Source organism: Protobothrops mucrosquamatus, unplaced genomic scaffold (assembly GCF_001527695.2).
Source record: "Protobothrops mucrosquamatus isolate PMUCROS unplaced genomic scaffold, P.Mucros_1.0 scaffold3589, whole genome shotgun sequence".
Lineage (NCBI taxonomy): Eukaryota > Metazoa > Chordata > Lepidosauria > Squamata > Viperidae > Protobothrops > Protobothrops mucrosquamatus.
In genome coordinates this window covers 161,921-181,328 of record NW_015389554.1, presented here as the reverse complement: position 1 = coordinate 181,328, position 19,408 = coordinate 161,921, and the positions used below count along the sequence as shown (strand labels likewise).

Genomic DNA, 19,408 nt, shown 5'->3' with positions numbered 1-19,408 from the left:
CCCAGCGTCCCCAGAGGGAGCTGCTCGATAAAAAGGCGATTTGGAATAGATTTGGAATCGTTTCCTCGTCACGTGAGGCAGGCAGGAGGAGGAGGAGGAGGAGGGAGAAGGCGACAGGGACGGAGAAGGAAGCGAGGAATCCACGGAGTCCAAAGACTCCTGCTGCTTGCGCAGTTGCCTTCGAGACCTAGAGGTGCCGCTCGGGTCTGCCTTGATGGATCTTGCCGAGTTGAAGGTTACACTTCTGCCTGGTAGGGAAGAGATGTTAAGAGTTGCTCAAGAAGCAGCACTAGGAATGCACTGACAAAGAGACAACATTCCCTGGGAAAGTCCAAAGACACTCTCCTGATTCCCGTCCACGGAATCAAACATTGTGGCTTATTTACAGACTGCCTAGAGCAGGGGTGGCGAACCGATGGCACGGTGCCAGAGACGGCACTCAGAGCCCTCTCTGTGGGCACATGTGCTGTTGCTCCAGCCCCGCCTCCCCCCGTGGACCCCTCCTCACCAGCAGCTCCCCTGGAGGAGAGTTGCTCCCCGGCGTGGCCCACGCAGAGCAGTGCAGCGGGCAGAACATGGCAGTGGGCAGCAGCGACAAGACTCTGCCCTTACGCCCCATCACACGCAGATGATGCTGCGGGGTGCAGGCGGAGGGCGTGGCCATGACGCTGTAGGGCCGCTTGGGCGATCTCCTGCAGCGGGCCGTGGAGGCAGTGGGTGGCCCTGCGGGCGGGTAGGGATGGGGCAGAGCAGGGCGGTTTTGGGGCACTCGGTCTCTAAAAGGTTCGCCATCACTGGCCTAGAGGGGACATTTCCAACAAGGGTTTTCAGAATATAGCTTGCCCTCCTCAGTTGGTTCATATTTGATCAAACCAGTGCAACCTTTTAACTGATTACTATTAAACCTCCACTACTGAATAGTAAACGTCATGTGCTTAATGAGGGTTCCTTTACGACACCTTCCCCAACCAATTTTATTTACCTGACTTGTCCGAAATGGCTCCTTCGGAATCAAAATTCAGGTTTTCAGAACTGTCGGCAGTGCCGATTGAAGCTTCAGACTCTAACGTTTCGTCATCAGAGGCTCTAGGCTCCAGTGCCAGCATCTCAAAAGTTAGTTCTTCCCTGCAGGGATAAAATGGAAAATAAACGGAAAGAACTGGATAGAGGGAGGAAAAAAAACAGCAGCAGAAGCTAGGAAATAAAGGCCTATTAAGCTCATGAGGGGTCCTTGGTGCTTTCTGAGCTGGTTGTTTTCTTGCAGACATTTCATTACCCAAACTAGGTAACATCATCAGCGCTAGTCTCCACCTTGCCTAGTTTGGGACATGAAACAACTGCAAGAAAACAACCAAGCTCAGAGAGCACCAAGGACTCTACAGTTGTCCTCCTCCTCCTCCAGTCCTCCTCCTCCTCCTCCTCCTCCTCCTCTTCTCCACAAACTCTAGTCCTGATGATGCTTCCTAGTTTGGGACATGAAACGTCTGCAAGAAAACAACCAAGCTCAGAGAGCACCAAGGACCCTACAGTTGTCCTCCTCCTCCTCTTCCTCCAGTCCTCCTCCTCCTCTTCTCCACAAACTCTAGTCCTGATGATGCTACCTAGTTTGGGACATGAAACGTCTGCAAGAAAACAACCAAGCTCAGAGAGCACCAAGGACCCTACAGTTGTCCTCCTCCTCCTCCTCCTCCTCCTCTTTCTCCAGTCCCCCCCCTCCTCCTCCTCCTCCTCTTCTCCACAAACTCTAGTCCTGATGATGCTACCTAGTTTGGGACATGAAACGTCTGCAAGAAAACAACCAAGCTCAGAGAGCTCTAAAGACCCCTCATCTCCACCCTGAGCTACAAATAGTCTCCTTTATTACTATTAAGGTTGTGTCTGCAATATTCAATCTGCACCCTAGCTTGACACATACAGGTTAAGCATTTCCTGAATTATAGCAGATGGGACACCCCCACTTCACCGGTCCAGCTACTTAGGCTTCATTGCTTGAGTTTCATTGGTCCAGCTACTCAGACTCACTTCTCTTTCTGCAGGCTCTCTATTTGCTCTGCCAGCACCTTCTCTTCCTGTTGCATGGCTACTTGCTGCTGTTCGGTGACCTCTATCTCCATGGCCTCCTCGCTGCTCAGGGCCTCTTCGGGAGCATCCGACATAGAGGGCAACCGGACTCCTGCTGGTGATGTAGGGCTTGGATAGTTGCCTCGGCGTAGACGCCCTTTGCCCTATGCATAAATTAAGGCTAATGAGGAACGGTGCCTTTCCATCAGCGTTGAAATTAGAAAAACACATCCCCAGTATATGTATGAGACAACCAGCAAACAAACAATTTCTTCAGATGCCCAGCAGAGACAGATAGGATGGAAAGCAAGTATAAATTCAAGGACATGGGGACTATTTGGGGAGGTCCTCAAAAATATCTTTGATCTATAAGCCAGAGGTTAATTTCTATGGATTCACTTATAACAGAATATGTCAGGTTGCCAGCACCAAAAAGTGGTGCAAGGAAGGAAACTGGATTAAAGTATTCTAAAAAAAACAACAAACCTTGTTTATACCATCTTTTAGATTACTCCCTTCTAGGACATTGGAAATGCTGAAATGTACCTAGAACTAAGGAGAACCTTCCTGACAGTTAGAACAATTAACCAGTGCAACAACCTGCCTCCAGAAGCGGTGAATGCTCCAACACTGGAAGTTTTTAAGAAGAGACTGGACGGCCATTTGTCCGAAATGGTATAGGGTTTCCTGCCTGAGCAGGAGGTTGGACTAGATGACCTCCGAGGTCCCTTCCAACTTTATCATTATTAATCCCTCTAGGCAGGAAAAAAAAATGGGAACAAAGAAAGCCATCAGCAAAACACAGATAATCCTGCTGTTTATATTTTCCAGTGAAATTCTGTGAATAAACTAGCAGAAGTGGATCACTGTGAATATGACAAGGAGAATGTATTTCTCTGGACCCAGAGCCAAGAAATATATAAACGCTCTTTAGGTTCATCCAGCTTCTCAAAAGCCAATGATTCATACATCTGTCCTGGGATATATTGTAAAAAAAAATAAAAATCAAAACTTTTAACCACTTCATACTTTCAGCAGCATCATGTTATGTAAATCAGGGGTTTCCAACCTTGGCAAATTTATGACTGGTGGACTTCAATTCCCAGAATTCCTCAGGCAGCATGGAATTCCTCAGAATCCCAACTTCCTCTGGGAGTTGAAGTCCACATGTTGTGAAGTTGCCAAGGTTGGAGACCCCTGAGGTAAATGACTCCAGGAATTGTTAAATCAATTTTGAGGTTTCCCTTTCTAGCTAAATCATATGTTTTGGGATTGAAGTTTTTTTTAAAATCACAGCTAAAGTCATATTCAGATTTTCCTCTTAGAACTTGAGGCTCTGATTAGATATTAGCAAAGTTGCTTTAATGTTAACATTAGGCCGGGCTTCTATGCTGTCTGACTCTAAAAAGGAATCTTTCTTCTATACTTTGTTTTGAAAATTCGAGCAAAGGCAGTCCTGGAAGATGACGTGTTTGTTTGCTGAAAATTGGAAAGGTTAGAAAGGGGGGGAAAAAACCATATATTGAATTCCTGTTGTGCTTCAAGAGATCGTCTGTGGTCTTAATATGTGAAATTGGTCTAGGCCAGAGGAAAGAATGAAGATATAGATAAAAGAATTTGAGGAAAATAAAAAAGGAGGTCAACAGAAGAATTCAAGTGAACACGTTCGTGCCAAATTCCCATTAGCTTTTCAGTTTCTATAAGACTCTACCTCACTCTCTGCTTTACTTTAGCGGGGGAAAAAAAACAATACAAAGACTCTCCTCTAAAGACATTTTCTGTGCCAAATATTACAGAAATCCACGTAAAAACTGATTCTCTTCTATATTAAGGGTTACTTGTCTTCCTCCTAATCTGTCTAGGTGAAAATGGCCTTGTAGGCATTCCCTTTTGATGCCTTTTGTCGTGGCGAGAAGTGGACGGCAGCCAAAGAGTTGGAAATAAAACACGCACGCACATACCACACACACAGAGCGTTATGAAATATGGGCGGGTGGCCATGGAGCATGCAGAAGCACTGGGATGAATGGAGAGTTATGGCGTAAGGTCGGCGCGTTGCCATTCGGATACATACCGGGATCGAACTGCGGGTTATGCTCATAAATCTAACGGCAATTAGTACAGGCTTCTGGATTAGAGAGGACAGGAAAAGGAAAGGAAAGGAAAGGAGCAGGTTAGAGTGCACCCGCCATCAGCTGACTCCGGGAGTGGCTGGGCATGGCGGGGGAAGCTGGCTCTGGGCCGCAGCGGCTAGAAAGCGCAAAGGAGATACAAGCCATTCTGTGCTGCAAGAGAGGTGGAGAAGCATTGGCTGCAGCGATAGACGGGACTCCCCAAGAGAGGGTGCCCAGTAGGCCCCACAGCCTCAGCCAGCTTTCAGCAATGCTCCCCTTGACCTCCCGCCACGAGGTCAACCAAGCCCCAATCTCCACGGACCCCGCCGGCCTGAAGCCGTTTCTGAGCAGAGCAACTGCGTTTCACGTCAGCAGCCTAGCTAAGAAGCATGCAAATTGTTCTGCGCCTGATACAATTCATTAAGCGGGGAGAAGAAGTGATTTATTACAAAGAGCTCAACGGGGGGGGGGGTCAGGGTGCAGCCTGCACACCATATTGTCACCCCCAGAGTCTCCCACTGGCACGTGCTGTGTGGAAGAGAGGAGAATGGAAGCCTTTTCTTAAAGCAGTCTCTGATGAGAATACTGTGAGCGTTAGGGGAACAGGGACTAATCGTGGAGAAAAGCCAATTGCAGACAAGCTAGAGTGGTTTGAGTTCACCAAAGATACCAAACACCAAACTTTGGCCCCCTCAGATCGGGTCCGCAACTTGGGTGTTCTCCTGGATTCGCGGTTGACATTGGATGACCAGTTGTCGGCCGTGACCAGGGGAGCGTTTTATCAGGTTCGCCTGATCCGCCAGTTGCAGCCGTTTCTGGACCGGGACGCCTTACGCACGGTCACTCATGCCCTTGTGACTTCCCGCCTGGACTACTGCAATGCTCTCTACATGGGGCTTCCCTTGAGGAGCACCCGGAGGCTCCAGCTAGTTCAAAATGCGGCCGCGCGGGCGGTGTTGGGAGGGACCCGTCGCTCCCACGTTACGCCGCTTTTGCGCGAGCTGCATTGGCTGCCGGTAGCCTTCCGGGTGCGCTTCAAGGTGTTGACTATTATCTTTAAAGCGCTCCATGGCATCGGACCTGGTTACCTTCGAGACCGCCTCCTGCCACAGACTACCCCCCACCGACCTGTACGCTCTCACAGAGTGGGTCTCCTCAGGGTGCCGTCAGCCAGACAGTGCCNAGCGGGACTGGCCTAAGGGATTTTAAAGGGGTTTTAATTACTTTTAATTTGACATATTTAAATATTTCGTTTTAATCAAATTTTAATTAGGTATAATATGTATAACATGTTAGTATTTTATCCAATTGTCAGCCGCCCTGAGTCCGCAAGGAGAAGGGCGGGATATAAATGTAAATAATAAATAAATAAATAAATAAAATAAATTTGGGAAATTAAAAAAAAAAACAGCTCTCAAGAACCATGAGTTACCTGTTCAAAGTAACAACAGAGTGATACCTGTACCTTTGAAGACTCAGACATTAGTGCTTAAAAGCCACACTTTTAACTCCTGCATTAGACTAAATCACATGTTAAAAGAACTTGAGATGCGCAAGGAGTTAGAAAGACGGGAAGGAAAGGTTACAGGGAAGAGAAGAGAGAGAGAGAGAAAGACAGCTGTCTTTCAGTTATTATCCACACCCAAGTCAGTTAAATCTCACACAGGAGATTCACAGTTCCAGAATCGAGGCTGTTAAGCTAGGACGGTATCAGGAGAGGCAAACGCAGCTGATCTTCCTCCCAATATTTCTCTGAACAATTAACGTGAGATAGAAAACGGGGATGGTCAGAGGACGGAGTCTCCACTTCTTCGTGATCTGGCATTCGGCCAGCTGGTCGGTCAAGTCCTGCCCCTTACCATGGACCTGCGGATCAAGGATAGCCGGCTCTTTGCTTTGTTCTCTGCAAACTCAAGGCTGCTGATATCCTTGAGACGGGCCCGGTATTTGTTCATCTGTTCTATAACAACCAACTCTACGCAACTGAAAGAGAAAAATCGTCAAGAGGGAAAGTTATGGCTTGAGGACCAGAATCTAAGCGACGAAGAGCATTTGGAAGCTGCAGCTGGGGCAGAGTGGGGCAGCGCGGGTGGTTTTAAGCCCCGCCCCCCAAGAATGGCCCCTGTGGCACCACTGCACTGTTTACCAGTCTGCTTCCGGGTGCAATTCAAGGTGTTGGGGATCACCTTTAAAGCCTTTCGTGGGCACGGGTCCAGGTTACTTGAGGGACCGTCTCACCCCACTGGGATTGGCCTGTCCCACTGGTGTCGGCAGAGGAGGCCTGCTTGTGGGACCCATCAGCCCAATTATTCTGACTGGCAGGGTGCAGGAGCAAGGCCTTCTCTGCTGTGGCTCCTGCCCTCTGGAACATCTTGCCCCCCCCATGTGAGGTTGGCCCCAACCCTCCTATCCTTTTGTAAGGGCCCAAAGACCTGGCTGTGCCAATCGGCTTGGGGCCCCAGTGGGGGAACAGCGCAATGGAGGTGGTTGATTGAGTAATAACAGATCCCACCTGCCCCCCCCCGCCCGTCTCCACCCTCCCCACATGTCTTTGGTTTTAAGGTTTGGTTTTAACATTTTATATTTTAACTTAGATGTAACTGTAAGCTGCCCAGAGTTACCCTATGGCAGTGATGGCAAACCTTTCGGAGATCGAGTGCCCAAAAAACGCCCCCCCCACCCGTCCCCGCTCCACCCTGCTCGCTGGACCACCCACCACCTCCACGGGCCGCCACAGATCACCCAGGCAGCCCAGCAGCGCCATGGTGGCCACGCCCTCCGCCCGTGCCCCGCAGCATCATTTGCATGCGATGGAGCGCAAGGGCGAAGTCTTGTCCCCACTGCCTGGCTACCATGTCCTTGGCTGTGCTGCTTCGCATGGGCCGCACCCGGGGGTGACTCTCCTCTGGGGGGGGCTGCTGGTGAGGAGGGGGCCATGGGAGGAGGCGGGGCTGGGGCGACAGTGCGTGTGCCCACAGAGAGGGCTCCGAGTGCCGCCTCTGGCACCCGTGCCATAGGTTCACCACCACTGCCCTATGGTAAGATGGGCGGCAAATAAATAAACATTGCTGTAGACAACCTAGACATGAATGCAAAGATCTTTCTTTCTTGAATCAATCTGTGCATGCCACTTTTTCTTCTGGAATTTTCATTATTGTAAAACGTTCCTCCCCAAACTACGGGAGTGACTTCAGTGGAGTTGAACCGGTCACGGCAGGCAGCAAGTCGTTTATTATTTTATTTATTTTTAAATTACCTGATGGTTTTACTGACATCCTGAGCGCTCTGCAGAGGGTCAGTGGTGTCCGGACAACGGAGGATACAGGGAGCAAACACAATGGCCAGAGCATTAGCTGACATCCGATTAGTGTCTTCTTGTAGAGCTATCCTAAACAGCATCAAAACAGAAGGGCAATGAAACTTTAACTACAGACGCTTGTGGCAACCCTCACTTGTTGCGAGGTGGGACAAACCCCTAGAGTGGAACCTAAGAATTGACACAAGGGTCAAAGAAAAGAAACAGGGTGGACATCAACAGGCAGAGTGAGGCTATGGCCGATGCTGGGGACAACAACAACAATAATAATAATAATAAAATTGGAAGAGGTCATCTAGTCCAACCCCCTGCTCAGGCAGGAAACCCTATACCATTTCAGGCAAATGGCTGTCCAGTTCCTTCATAAAAACCTCCAGTAATGGAGCACCTACAACTTCTGGAGGCAGGTTGTTCCACTGATTAATTGTTCTAAGTCAAGAAATTCCTCCTTAGTTCTAGGTTGCTTCTCTCCTTGATTAGTTTCCATCTGTTGCTTCTTGTCCTGCCTTCAGGCGCTTTGGAGAACAGCTTGACTCCCTCTTCTTTGGGGCAGCCCCTGAGATATTGGAAGTCTGCTATCGTGTCACCCTCGTCCTTCTCTTTGTTAAACTAGACATACCCAATTCCAGCAACCGTTCCTTATATGTTTTAGCCTCCAGTCCCCTGATCATCTTTGTTGCTCTTCTCTGTACTCTTTCTAGAGTCTCAACATGAAGCAACGATGTCAGATTTTTAGCTGTTCCTTCTGTCCTTCCCAGTCATTCTTTTCTCTTGGACAGTAGATCTCTGTGTGGCCCACATTATGTCCCATATTTCTAAAATTAATCCAAACCACAGTGCCAGTCTCTAGCCAAATGTTCCTCAACCTTGGAAGAGGTGTAGACTTCGATTCCTAGAATTCCCCAGCCACACCCACATTAAAATAACACGTAACATAACATACAAAGAATGATCTGCCCTCCAACTTGATCAGGAGGTTAAAAAGGCCTTTGGGTTTGATATGTATGCCTCAAGAAAAGCTTTTTTTTCACCCAGAATAATGACTGACTTTCCTGGGGGATTATAATAAGCATGACTGAAAGGGAGATGACGATAGGCAGAGCTTAGCTTTCCAAAGCTCTCTGCAAATAAGCCTGTCTCGGCACACAGCTCTGAAAACAGAACCGCCTTTCAAGATTGCAGGTCTCACCAAAAGCTGAACGTGGGAATATATCTGCAGATAAAGCTGACATTCACAAGGAAATCTCTTTGTAACTTTATCCTGGCTATTGATACCTGACAAGGTGAAAGATCAGCCGTTCCAAGGTATTAAGATGGGTTCGGGAAAGCTGATCAATGACTGAGTAGACCCCGCGGATCGCCTCTTTCCTCTCCTGCAGACCTGCAGAAAACAAACATCACTCACAAATGAAGGCAAATATACGTTTCCCACGATAATATTGCAGGATCTAATCTTTAGGTTTAAACCTCCGGTCCCGGTGACCGACCCAGATTGTATCCTACAAGATGTCATTCAATTCGTCAGGACTGTGGCCTGCTCTGTCTCAGGAATGAGTATTTTTAACATCAAGTGAAGCTTACAAAATATGTTATACACATCTAAACACATGTATCTTGCAAGTCCACTACTGCTCAGGATTTAATGAATACTCCGGAAAGGGAATCTCTGAGCGATGAGCCAGATGCTCAAAATACCTTTGCAATTCAAGTGGTATTCTTAAAAGAAGAATGCACTAGGAAATCCTACTGCAACTCAAGGCAGAAGATCATTTCCATGTATCTGAGGGGTTTGAAATATTTAGGTGAAAAATCAGGATATAATGTCTGAAATGCAGAGAAAGAGGGCAGAGTATAGAAGTGGAATTATTGGTCTGGTTTGGGATCTCATCAAGGGGATACATTGCATCACAGTGGGATACCTCAGGGCACCGTCCGAAGCAGATCCCTAGAAAAAGTATCATCGCTGTTTTAGAAAAGAATTTTCACAGGCATTTTGTGCAGAAATATTCTCCGGGATAAGGAAAAGCAAGCTGAAGAGATAGTGAGCTAGTGGAGAGCACAATTTTCCAAGCAGAAACAGAACTTGCTTTTCCTCTTAGCTTCGGTTTTAATATTCCCCAAAGTCCTATTTCAACTAGATGTGACAACTCCTTACCCATGGCTCGCAAGAATTCTTCATAGAGTTCAAATGTCATGAGAGGATTAGGCAAATCCCTCAGCCATTGCTTGAACACACTGGCAATGACATGGATGTTGTAGTCATCGAGGTTCACTCTTTCAATATCTGGTTAGCGGAAAGAATAAAAGTGAAGAAAATTAAAAGCAAAGGAGAAACAGATTGCTTCAGCATGCAATCTGACACATTGGTGCCAACGTTAAGAATTAAGTCATGGCCAAGGTATAGGATCATGGTGGCTTGTGTGGTTAGGATGCTGGCTTGACAAGCAGAAGGCCTGCATTCGAAATCGGAGCGCTACCATGGTGGGGGGGGGTGAGCTCACGTCCTTCGCTCCAGCTCCTGTCAGGGACTTGAAAGGAGCCCCCATCTGAGCATATCCAGGGCTGTGGTGATGTCACTGACTAATCCTTTCAACCCAGAAGTGCCTTGGTGCCTCCAACACAAAGTGTGATGAGATGCGATGGCCTAGGTTCCTTAACAAATAGTATAACTGACTGAAAAGGACAAAGTCAAAAATTCTGAATTTAAGATATAGGTTTATCCCAGCTTTCATACCTAAGGGAGAACGAGTCCATCATTTTAATCACTACACCAAACCGACTCTCAAACACAAATCATACATGAACCAAAGCTACAGATTAGCTTTAGCCTAACATAGAATTAACCATAGGTACTGCATGAGTCCTGCTTCAGCACTGTCTAAACCCCCGAGCTAAATCAAACTGAATACTGTTGATCACCAAAATACTAAACTTTCTGGCCATAATCTGCCTAAAGTTCTATCATATCTAAAATAAACTGTGTCAGGCCAAATGCCTGGTCATTTTGAGGGACCTGTGTGACCCAAATACCAGGGGGAAAAACACAATAAGTCTCCTCACCTGTGTCAAGGCCCTGCCGTAATTCTTTGATCTTATTTGTTGATCCAGATTTCCGGTAAATGCCCTCTGTATACAAAGCATGCATTTCTATGTAGCTGGTGAGCTTCTCAAACACGATCGGCACAATTCGTTCTTCGCTGGTCAGGCGAGAGAGTTCGACTCCAAATTGCCGTGAAGAAAGCTCTGGGTCATACTACAGGGACAGGGATAACGCATTCAGTGTTGCAAGCACATCACAGCCACACTGGCCAAATTCCAGCAATATTCACATGAGTCTAAAGCTGCTAAAATGCCAGGATCAGAACAGCCCCGCTTTAAGATTGCAAGCTAGGCAAAACGTAAAGCAAGTATTAGAGTAATGGAAACATCTCAACATGCTTCACCTTTCCCCAATCCTTGCTGTCTTTGCTGAGCCCTACACGGGATTAGCATTTTAGTCATAATCTCAATCCAGAGCAGTGGGGGAGCAGGCAAAGTGGCAGCAGAAAACAAGCTTTTAATTCTGCCATCTCCCCACAGTTTTTTGACTGCCTTGCTTCTGTTTTACAGAATGTGTCGCAGTAGAAATATGAATTAAGAATCAGCAGCTAGACCGGTGTTTCTCAGCCTTGACAACTTTAAGATGTATGGACTTCAGCTCCCAGAATTCCCCTGTATGTGTGTGGCATACAGAAATGAGAGAAAACACAGTACCTTTTTGGAGCATTTAGTTGTGGTCCTCTGGCAGCACTTTCGGTGGCAGGCGTATTTGCATACTGGAATTAAGAAAAAACGTATTTAGTGTTACACGTAATGAAATGCAGTGAAATGTTATTGCGTTGTAACTTGACAAGAAAAGTCTCAACTGGATTTTGCTGCATAATTTAGCCTGTAGCAGGCTAAATATTTCTCCTCTATACAAATTTGGCACTTCCTATAATACAGCCTTCCTTTGGTTTCTTAGTTATAATTAAAAATTAAAACTATAGTACAATACTTACTATTGCCCTTTCTCTACTTGGTAAAGCATTTGAACAAAAGCTAAAGGAGCTATCAATCTCCTAAAGAAAAAAACAATGTAAGAAAGAATAGGGAGAGTGCATGAAGGTTAAGAGTTCATACTTACATTTGCAAACAGCGGCCCTGTCCATGATCCATATCAAGGAGGAGCAGAATTCACAGTAAGTAGGAATGCTATATTGAGTAGCCTTAAAAATATGACCATTATGTTCTTCTACCTAGTAACAGCAACAGAAAAAGCCATCTGACATTTAACAGTAGCTGAAAATAGATCTGAACTGTACTGCACAAAAGTATTTCATATAACTGTTATTTAAAAAAAATTTTGGGACCGACCTTACGACCTTCTCATAAGAACCGTTACAACTGTCAAAGAGTCTTCCAAGTTATTACAGTAGGTAATCAAGTAAGCAACTTAAAGATGGGGCGGAAAACAAAGTCTATTGTTTTTACATTGTGTAGGAAGAATTAGTCTGAATACTAAGTAGGGTAGGACAAAATAGAACAGAGTTTTTGACAGTTACCATCAGGAAGTTGATAACTTCACTGACTGCCAGCACTGACATACCTGGACTTGCTGCAAACATTTAAACGTACATAATAGATGTCTATATAATTTATAATATCTTGCTTCATATTAAAGGAGGAAGCATTTCAGCTTACTATGTCTGTTTCCTTCTTTCGTCTCTTCTTCCTTTCTGTTTTTGTCACCTAAGACAACAAGAGACAATATCAAACACTTCAGTATTTTTTTGAATACTTTGCTTCCATTTGCAAATTTAAATCTGTTTTCTTATATAATCTTTGTTTACAAAGCAAATCGAGGAACTATTAAAAATCAGACGGACCTTTCTTATCTCATCTACTGCTTCTGCTCCTGACCAAGATATTCCTATAATATTCAATATTTCATTATGTGGGCACTACTGAGCCAGAACTGAGAGAGCTAACAAGTGTCTGCTAGAATCAGAATTCTGCTGTCATGGCTTCTGGCAGAAACAGGGGTGTTTGGAAGGAGATATTAATCTATTTCGTGTAAGTAACAGAATGACCTACAACTGTCCCTTCCATGGCTTCTTACTAACTGCTATATCTCTGAACATTTTCCCCTGCTGCTGGCTCTCTCCAACATACTTCAAGAACAGAAGCCTTAAAATATGCACGTACATACAGCCATACAATTAGGGTTTGTTCCGTTTTTCTTCACTATGGGCCTTTTTATAACAGAACGGTGCATATGCATTCAGGTTACTTGAGATTATTCATTTCCAATAGCACGTTATATTTTGTCATCAAAAAATGTTTTGCAGGATCCAACCTGGATCAGTCACCGGGACCAGACCAATCTGACCGACCCAGGCTGGATCCTGCAATATTATCCCACATTCGCCTACATTCATGATAAAAACTTCCAAATTCTATTCATCAATAACAAGAGGTGAGGAAATTATGTTGTGAAGCAGCATAAAAAAACTTTCTGAAAGGCTACTAATGACCAGATGACTTGCAAGGAATATAAATCCTTCCATCTTCCACCATTCAGACAGAACTGAAGACGCTTCCTGGATGAGAAGCGAAAGGTTTTCAAGGAAAAACAAGAAAGTCCAGTTGCTGATTCTTCACAGGACATCCAGAACGTGGTCCTCCTGCCAAAAGGATGCAATATGAGGTTGTGATTGTGGTAGACTAGTTTACCTTTGCTGCAGAATAATCCAAAGGCATGTATTCTGTCATGTATTCATCCAGAAACACCTTAAATGTATTGACCCAGACCCGTACGGGGGATTCACTCCAGTTCCTCTGTTCAAATTTCATGGTTTTCTCTAGAATCTGCTCAAACAATGCATAGAGATCTTTGTAGCGGATGCTCTTCCCATCACCCATCTATTAAAACACAGGAGAAATGAACGTGAATGTCTGAATGTTCCACACAGAGGAGAGAAGTGTATTAGAACGTTGATTCACTAAAATAAATAAACATTAACATCCAAAGAAAAACATAAGCACAGTCCTGAAATCAAATAATAGGAAAGGATGTAATAATGGCTAATTGCCTAGAACTCAGCAGCATAAGCTTGGGCCTTTGCTTCCTTGCAGGATGACCTAAACAAGGCAGGAAAGGTGTCGTGTCACAATTCTGGATTCACAGTATTACCTCAGAGCAGTGTTTCTCAACTTTGGATGCTTTAAGATATGTGGACTTCAACTCCCAGAATTCTGAGAGTGGAAGTCCAATCATTTTAAAAATTCTCAAGGTGGAGAAACGCTGCCCCAGAGTATGCATTGCTTCTCTGAAGTTTGAGGAAACTGGCACTATAAAAAAATGCATAAATTCTATTTGCACCGCTCTGAATGTCATTTGAGACAATCACAATCCCACTTCCTATGATTCTTGCTTGAACCACTCTTACTAATTTCATCCCACAAATGACTCATTTGCTTTCGTTCTTCGTTCCATTCACTAGAATTTGGATGACGAGACCATTTTTTAAATTTAATACTGCATGAAGAAGCATCTGCCTGAAACGCACACATTTGACTTTTTCGGTCCTGCAGTTTTTCCTCCTTCTTTATTTACAAAAGGCAGAAAGAAAAGCTCTTTTTGTGACATGATACGCTATGATCATGACAACGAGAAGAAGCAGGAACATCAGAAATAAATCTAGTTCCGCCTTCTCTGAAACCCAATATAGTCTCATTGTAAATAATTATCTCCCCAAACATTAAGAGATGCTTCTGCACAGTTTGGCTGCGCCAGAAACTCCTACCATTAGTACTTAAATTTTAAAAAAGTAAAAGCAGTCATTTAACTTACTGCCAAAGCGGAAGAGTAGAAACTGAAGATATTTTGCCGGAATTCTTTCAAAGCTTTTTTAAATACCACATCCACAAGAGTGTCCTTCTTACAGTCTTCGCTATCCAAATCATTCATCTGAAAAACCATAAAATGAAATTAAGATTGTTTTTCAAAACTTACCATGTGACAGATTCAATTTCCCAGGCAGAACTAAGATGGCTACATTAAGGTAATTATTTATAAGGTTACCCTGTTCTGTTTAATGACCTAAATAGGATTCTGCTTGATTTTGCTGGATCCAGACCTTTGACTGTCCTGGGTCCAGATGTAGACAAAGTTCTCCCAAAGAAGTTACAGCACTAACTTGCTTTATTCTTCCCTGTCAGGCAGAACATAAAATCCTTCCAGATGTTTCTACCAAGACTAAAAAGCAATACCTTCTAGATTTATTCAGAATCAAGGCGACCACCAGACTATGAACTGCTGTTCAAGAATGGGAAGGGAAAATCAACCTTAGTTATGGCTGATATTTCATTCCATTTTAGCCTGATCTTTTTCTGCACTCACTTTCCCTTCTCTTACCTGTGTCTTGTTGGGTTGCATGTCAAAGAGGTAAGAGCTATTTTTCTTTTAACTAAGCTTTGCTGCTTCAGGTACACGGGTTGCTTGACAGACAGGACAAAAATACGGCAAATAAAAGTCACCCAGATTCTTCCATGAAGTCCATAAAATCAGCTTTTGAAGATAACAGTCTTCAGATTAAAAGCCAAGAATTATTCTTAGCTAGTAAAGCTGTAGATTTGGGTGTGGGTGTGTGTGTATGTATAAATTACCTTTTTCAAGAGGAACTCGTCCATGCTTTTCAAATCACTGGCGCTTGTTATGATCTGAAGAGCGTCGTTCTGCCACTGTGCAGGTTCCATAGTTACGTTGCTAATTTTCAGGCTGCGTTTTCGCTTGACCTTTGGGGATGGCTCTTTGTTTTCTTTACATTCCCTTCGATAAATGCCGGACAGTTCAGGACTCCTTGGAGGACTCAGCTCTGTATGTGCAAAGAAATACAAGTTTTGCTAAGAATCCCCCTGAGAAGAACGAGCAGAGCTATCTTCCTAACCGAGAAACAGGAAAATCATTTCTTTAGTTTAATGCAGTGATGGCGAACCTTTTAGAGACTGAGTGCCCAAACTGCAACCCAAAACCCACTTATGCATCGTCGAGTGCTGGCTGGGTGTGGCCCACTGGCTGGGTGTGGCCCATTGGGTGGGCGTAGCCCATTGGCTGGGCGTGGCTGCAGTGGTAACAGCAGACTGGGTGGGACTAAAAATTTCAATCAATCAATTCCAACTTTGCAAGATTTCTTTTCCCGCGAGAAGTTGAAATTGACTGATTGATTGAACCTTTTTTTTTTTTTTTTGCACACAGCAGCGGAGGCCTAAAGCGAAAAGGTTTTATAAAACCCAGCTGAAGGCTTAGGACTGGGGCGACGGCGCGCGTGCCCACAGAGAGGGCTCTGGGTGCCGCCTCTGGCACCTGTGCCATAGGTTCGCCACCACTGGCATAATGGATAGAAACAGCTTATGCATGCATGCATGCATGCGATTTCCACCTTCACCTTCAATTTTCTGGGGAAATCCTAGAAAATTTCAGATTCAAGGCAAATTAGATTATTCAAAGGAGAACTTTGCTGGTGTCTGGAACAAGGACCTCTGACAATAGTAAGGAGCAATTCGCAAACCTTTTGGATTTCTGACGAAGTGTAAAAAACCCCCAGAAGATTATTCATACACTGGACCTGACTATCAAGACAACCGATTGATCAAGCCCTAAGATGTTCCTTGATAAAATATTTTATGTATTCACAATGTCTCCTGCACAAGGCAGGAGTTGAATTTTGAGATCTTTTCCCGTTCTATGATTCTGTTACATCTAAAATAAGTCACAAAGCTGATTTGCCAAGCCAATCTTCGTATTTCTGAAACCCTGAATTACCACTTATTTTTTGTCTTTGTAAACTACAGAAGAAACACGTTTCCTTATCAGCTCTCTAGCTGACATTTGTATTAAACCAGTGTTTCTCAACCTTGGCAAGTTTAAGATGGGTGGACTTCAACTCCCAGAATTCCACCCATCTTAAGGTGGAATTATCTTGTCAAGGTTGAGAAACACTGTATTAAACTACCAGTTTTACCTTCTTCAAGCTGTAGACCTGGAATCCTGTCTCTTCCTGGTGCATCATGGTCGGGATACAGTTCCAGCAGTTCTGATTGGGTAGCAAGTTTCTCCCTGCTTATTTTCTTCTCTCCCTGCCTTCCTTTTCCCCAAAATCTCATCTTGGCTCTTTGAGGTCTATTAAACGATAAATGGAAAGAGAAGTTTACTCAAGTCATGTTGGTTATTTTATCCAGCTTTCTTTACTGCCAGTTTCCGCTCTTCCCTCTTAAGAAAAATAGGTAACGAAGCTTGCTCACAATCAGTTCTTGATTACATGACCATAGGGGCACTGCAATGGTTGTAAATCTGAGGACCAGTCGCAAAGTTACTTTTTCAGCACCATGGTGACTTTGAACAGTTGCTAAACAAGGCTGTCATTAAGTGAGGACTACTGGTACTGTTTTAATCCAATATTTTCTATTACATATCATCTGGAATTAAAGGCAGTCCTTTTTCTAATGGTCAGCCTCCATGAGATAGGTGCTCTTCCCTAATCTCCCAATCATAGTAGTAGTAGTAGTAGTAGTAGTAGTAGTAGTAGTAGTAATAATAATAATAATAATAATAATAATAATAATAATAAAGTTGGAAGGGACCTTGGAGGTCATCTAGTCTAATCCCCTGCTCAGGCAGGAAACCCTACACCATTTCGGACAAATGGCTGTCCAGTTTCTTCTTCTTAAAAACTTCCAGTGTTGGAGCATTCACCGCTCCTGGAGGCAGGTTGTTCCACTGGTTAATTGTTCTAACTGTCAGGAAGTTTCTCCTTAGTTCTAGGTTGCTTCTCTCCTTGATTAGTTTCCATCCGTTGCTTCTTGTCCTGCCTTCAGGCGCTTTGGAGAACAGCTTGACTCTCTCTTCTTTGGGGCAGCCCCTGAGATACTGGAACACTGCTATCATGTCCCCCCCCCCTCGTCCTTCTCTTTGTTAAACTAGACATACCCAATTCCAGCAGCCGTTCCTTATATGTTTTAGCCTCCAGTCCCCTAATCATCTTTGTGGCTTTTCTCTGTACTCTTTCTAGAGTCTCAGCATCTTTTTTACAACGTGGTGACCAAAACTGGATGCAGTATTCCAAGTGTGGCCTTACCAAGGCCTTGTAAAATGGTATTAATACTTCACGTGATCTTGATTCTATCCCTCTATTAATGCAGCCTAGCACTGTGTTGGTCTTTTTGGCAGCTGCAGCACACGGCTGGCTCCTATTTAAGGGATTGTCCACTAGGACTCCATTTGTGTCTAGACTGTGAACAAAGATAGCTTTGCTTATATCCTTCATTCTTCATCATTTCTCTCTTTCAGGCATTATAACTGAACACTGTTGGATGGTGCTGAAGGACAAGTAGTTTAGTGAATTTAAAAAAATGCAAAGAAAAAAAAAACACCAAATCATATTTAATTCAGGCTTGGTATTCCCCCCCCCCTTGGAGAATTTATACCTTCTGTCCACGGCTATGACCTTCTGGGCAACTGGCAGTTTTCCAATCTCTCCTTGAGACATTGTTTTGTGAAGCTTTGTTTGGCCTTCGTTGGATGCAGAACGTTGTGACATCTGCAATAATTTCAAACATAACAGATGCTCTAACCCTGATAGAATCATTTGATATTCCAAGAAGACACAACTGAACTATACAGCGCTTTCAATATTTAAGCTGCTAACCCCCACCCCACTCACTATGACAAAGATGCTTTTAATTTGATTAATTTCTGCTCGTTTCCTACAGATTAAAGCTGTAAACTAGAAGACGCAGCACAACATTCTGTTACTATTAGTTCAGGAAGTCAATACTGAGAGGAATAGCAACACCTTAATATAGGATTTTAAGGTAAAACTAATTGGCTTTTGAATAAAAGCGGGCAATTACTGAAGGCAATTATGGGAGGTATTCCTAAGAAACCTGGCTTTTCGATTTCTGAGTAAAAAAAAAAGTCTGCTTGAAGTATCTTTTGATTCTTTAAAAATAATATTCTCTTTGATGTATTCATGGAAATTGCTAGCTGGTGAATGTTATCTCCACTTCAAGTTTCTCACACACCGTACATAAAGTGCTGTTACAATAGAAGAGCTTGTTGTATGGCTTTTTTGTGAAAACAGACAAAGCCTTTATTGGAAATTATATTTTTGCTTGAGAATAAATGAAATGGGATGGAGAACTGGATCTGACCACAAATGATGCTGCAGGCTTTGAATTTCCTGTTCCTACGTTAGCACCAGATCAAAAATAATCTTTTTTTCTTTCAAGAGTGGGACTTCGTTGGCAGGATAATTTTGCAGAAGGCCTTTTGGGGTAACTTCAGCAACTTCAAGAAGGCTAGAAAAGGCCCTCATGTAAAAACCTGGAGAGTTGCTGTTTGCTGTTGCAGGTGGCACGGAATTACTTAACGGTTTGACTTGGTATAAAGCAGCTCTCCAAAGCTAAAATAATTATCACTATTAAAATCTCCCATTTCATTCATTGAAAATTCATTGTTTCCCTGCCTTTCATCGCTAATGAGAGACTAGCAGTAGGATGTTCTGGAATTCTTTCCCTGCTTTCTGAAACTTGTCCTTTTAATAGACTTTCAGGGTCTCTTTATTTTAATATCTATTTTATATATTGACATTATATAAAGCTGAGTAATTGGACTCTAATCCACAGAGATTTCTGCCACAATAAATCTGTTAGCCTTAAAGATTCCAGCAAGATTCCCTTTTCAGTTTGCCTACGAAGGGTAGTTATCTTTTCACAACATTTAATAGTTCACAGGGGGGGGGGGGAATCCTTTGATTATTATAAATACTATGGAAATTTATATAGATGACTCACTGCTGAAACATCAGAAGACCCAGTTAGGGACAGATTATCACGG

The 19,408-nt window shown here is 43.9% G+C and overlaps 1 protein-coding gene across 1 annotated transcript in view; it reads right to left on the bottom strand.

Moving 5' to 3' along the window:
- Positions 1–6: 6 nt before the first annotated feature.
- The window catches only part of MYO9A (myosin IXA), a gene marked incomplete at its 3' end in the record, with an annotated part of 79,722 nt that continues 60,320 nt past the window's right edge, over positions 7–19,408 (bottom strand). The window contains exons 27-43 of the mRNA XM_029286412.1: positions 17,998–18,110; positions 16,536–16,693; positions 15,181–15,389; positions 14,366–14,482; positions 13,246–13,434; positions 12,214–12,261; positions 11,657–11,768; positions 11,245–11,306; positions 10,552–10,744; positions 9,647–9,775; positions 8,767–8,872; positions 7,432–7,563; positions 6,035–6,158; positions 4,136–4,189; positions 2,023–2,225; positions 983–1,125; positions 7–248 (exon numbers count right to left, since the gene is read on the bottom strand). Of these exons, the coding sequence (XP_029142245.1) occupies positions 7–248; positions 983–1,125; positions 2,023–2,225; positions 4,136–4,189; positions 6,035–6,158; positions 7,432–7,563; positions 8,767–8,872; positions 9,647–9,775; positions 10,552–10,744; positions 11,245–11,306; positions 11,657–11,768; positions 12,214–12,261; positions 13,246–13,434; positions 14,366–14,482; positions 15,181–15,389; positions 16,536–16,693; positions 17,998–18,110 (2,334 nt within the window). The remainder of the gene's footprint in view (positions 249–982; positions 1,126–2,022; positions 2,226–4,135; positions 4,190–6,034; positions 6,159–7,431; positions 7,564–8,766; positions 8,873–9,646; positions 9,776–10,551; positions 10,745–11,244; positions 11,307–11,656; positions 11,769–12,213; positions 12,262–13,245; positions 13,435–14,365; positions 14,483–15,180; positions 15,390–16,535; positions 16,694–17,997; positions 18,111–19,408) is intronic.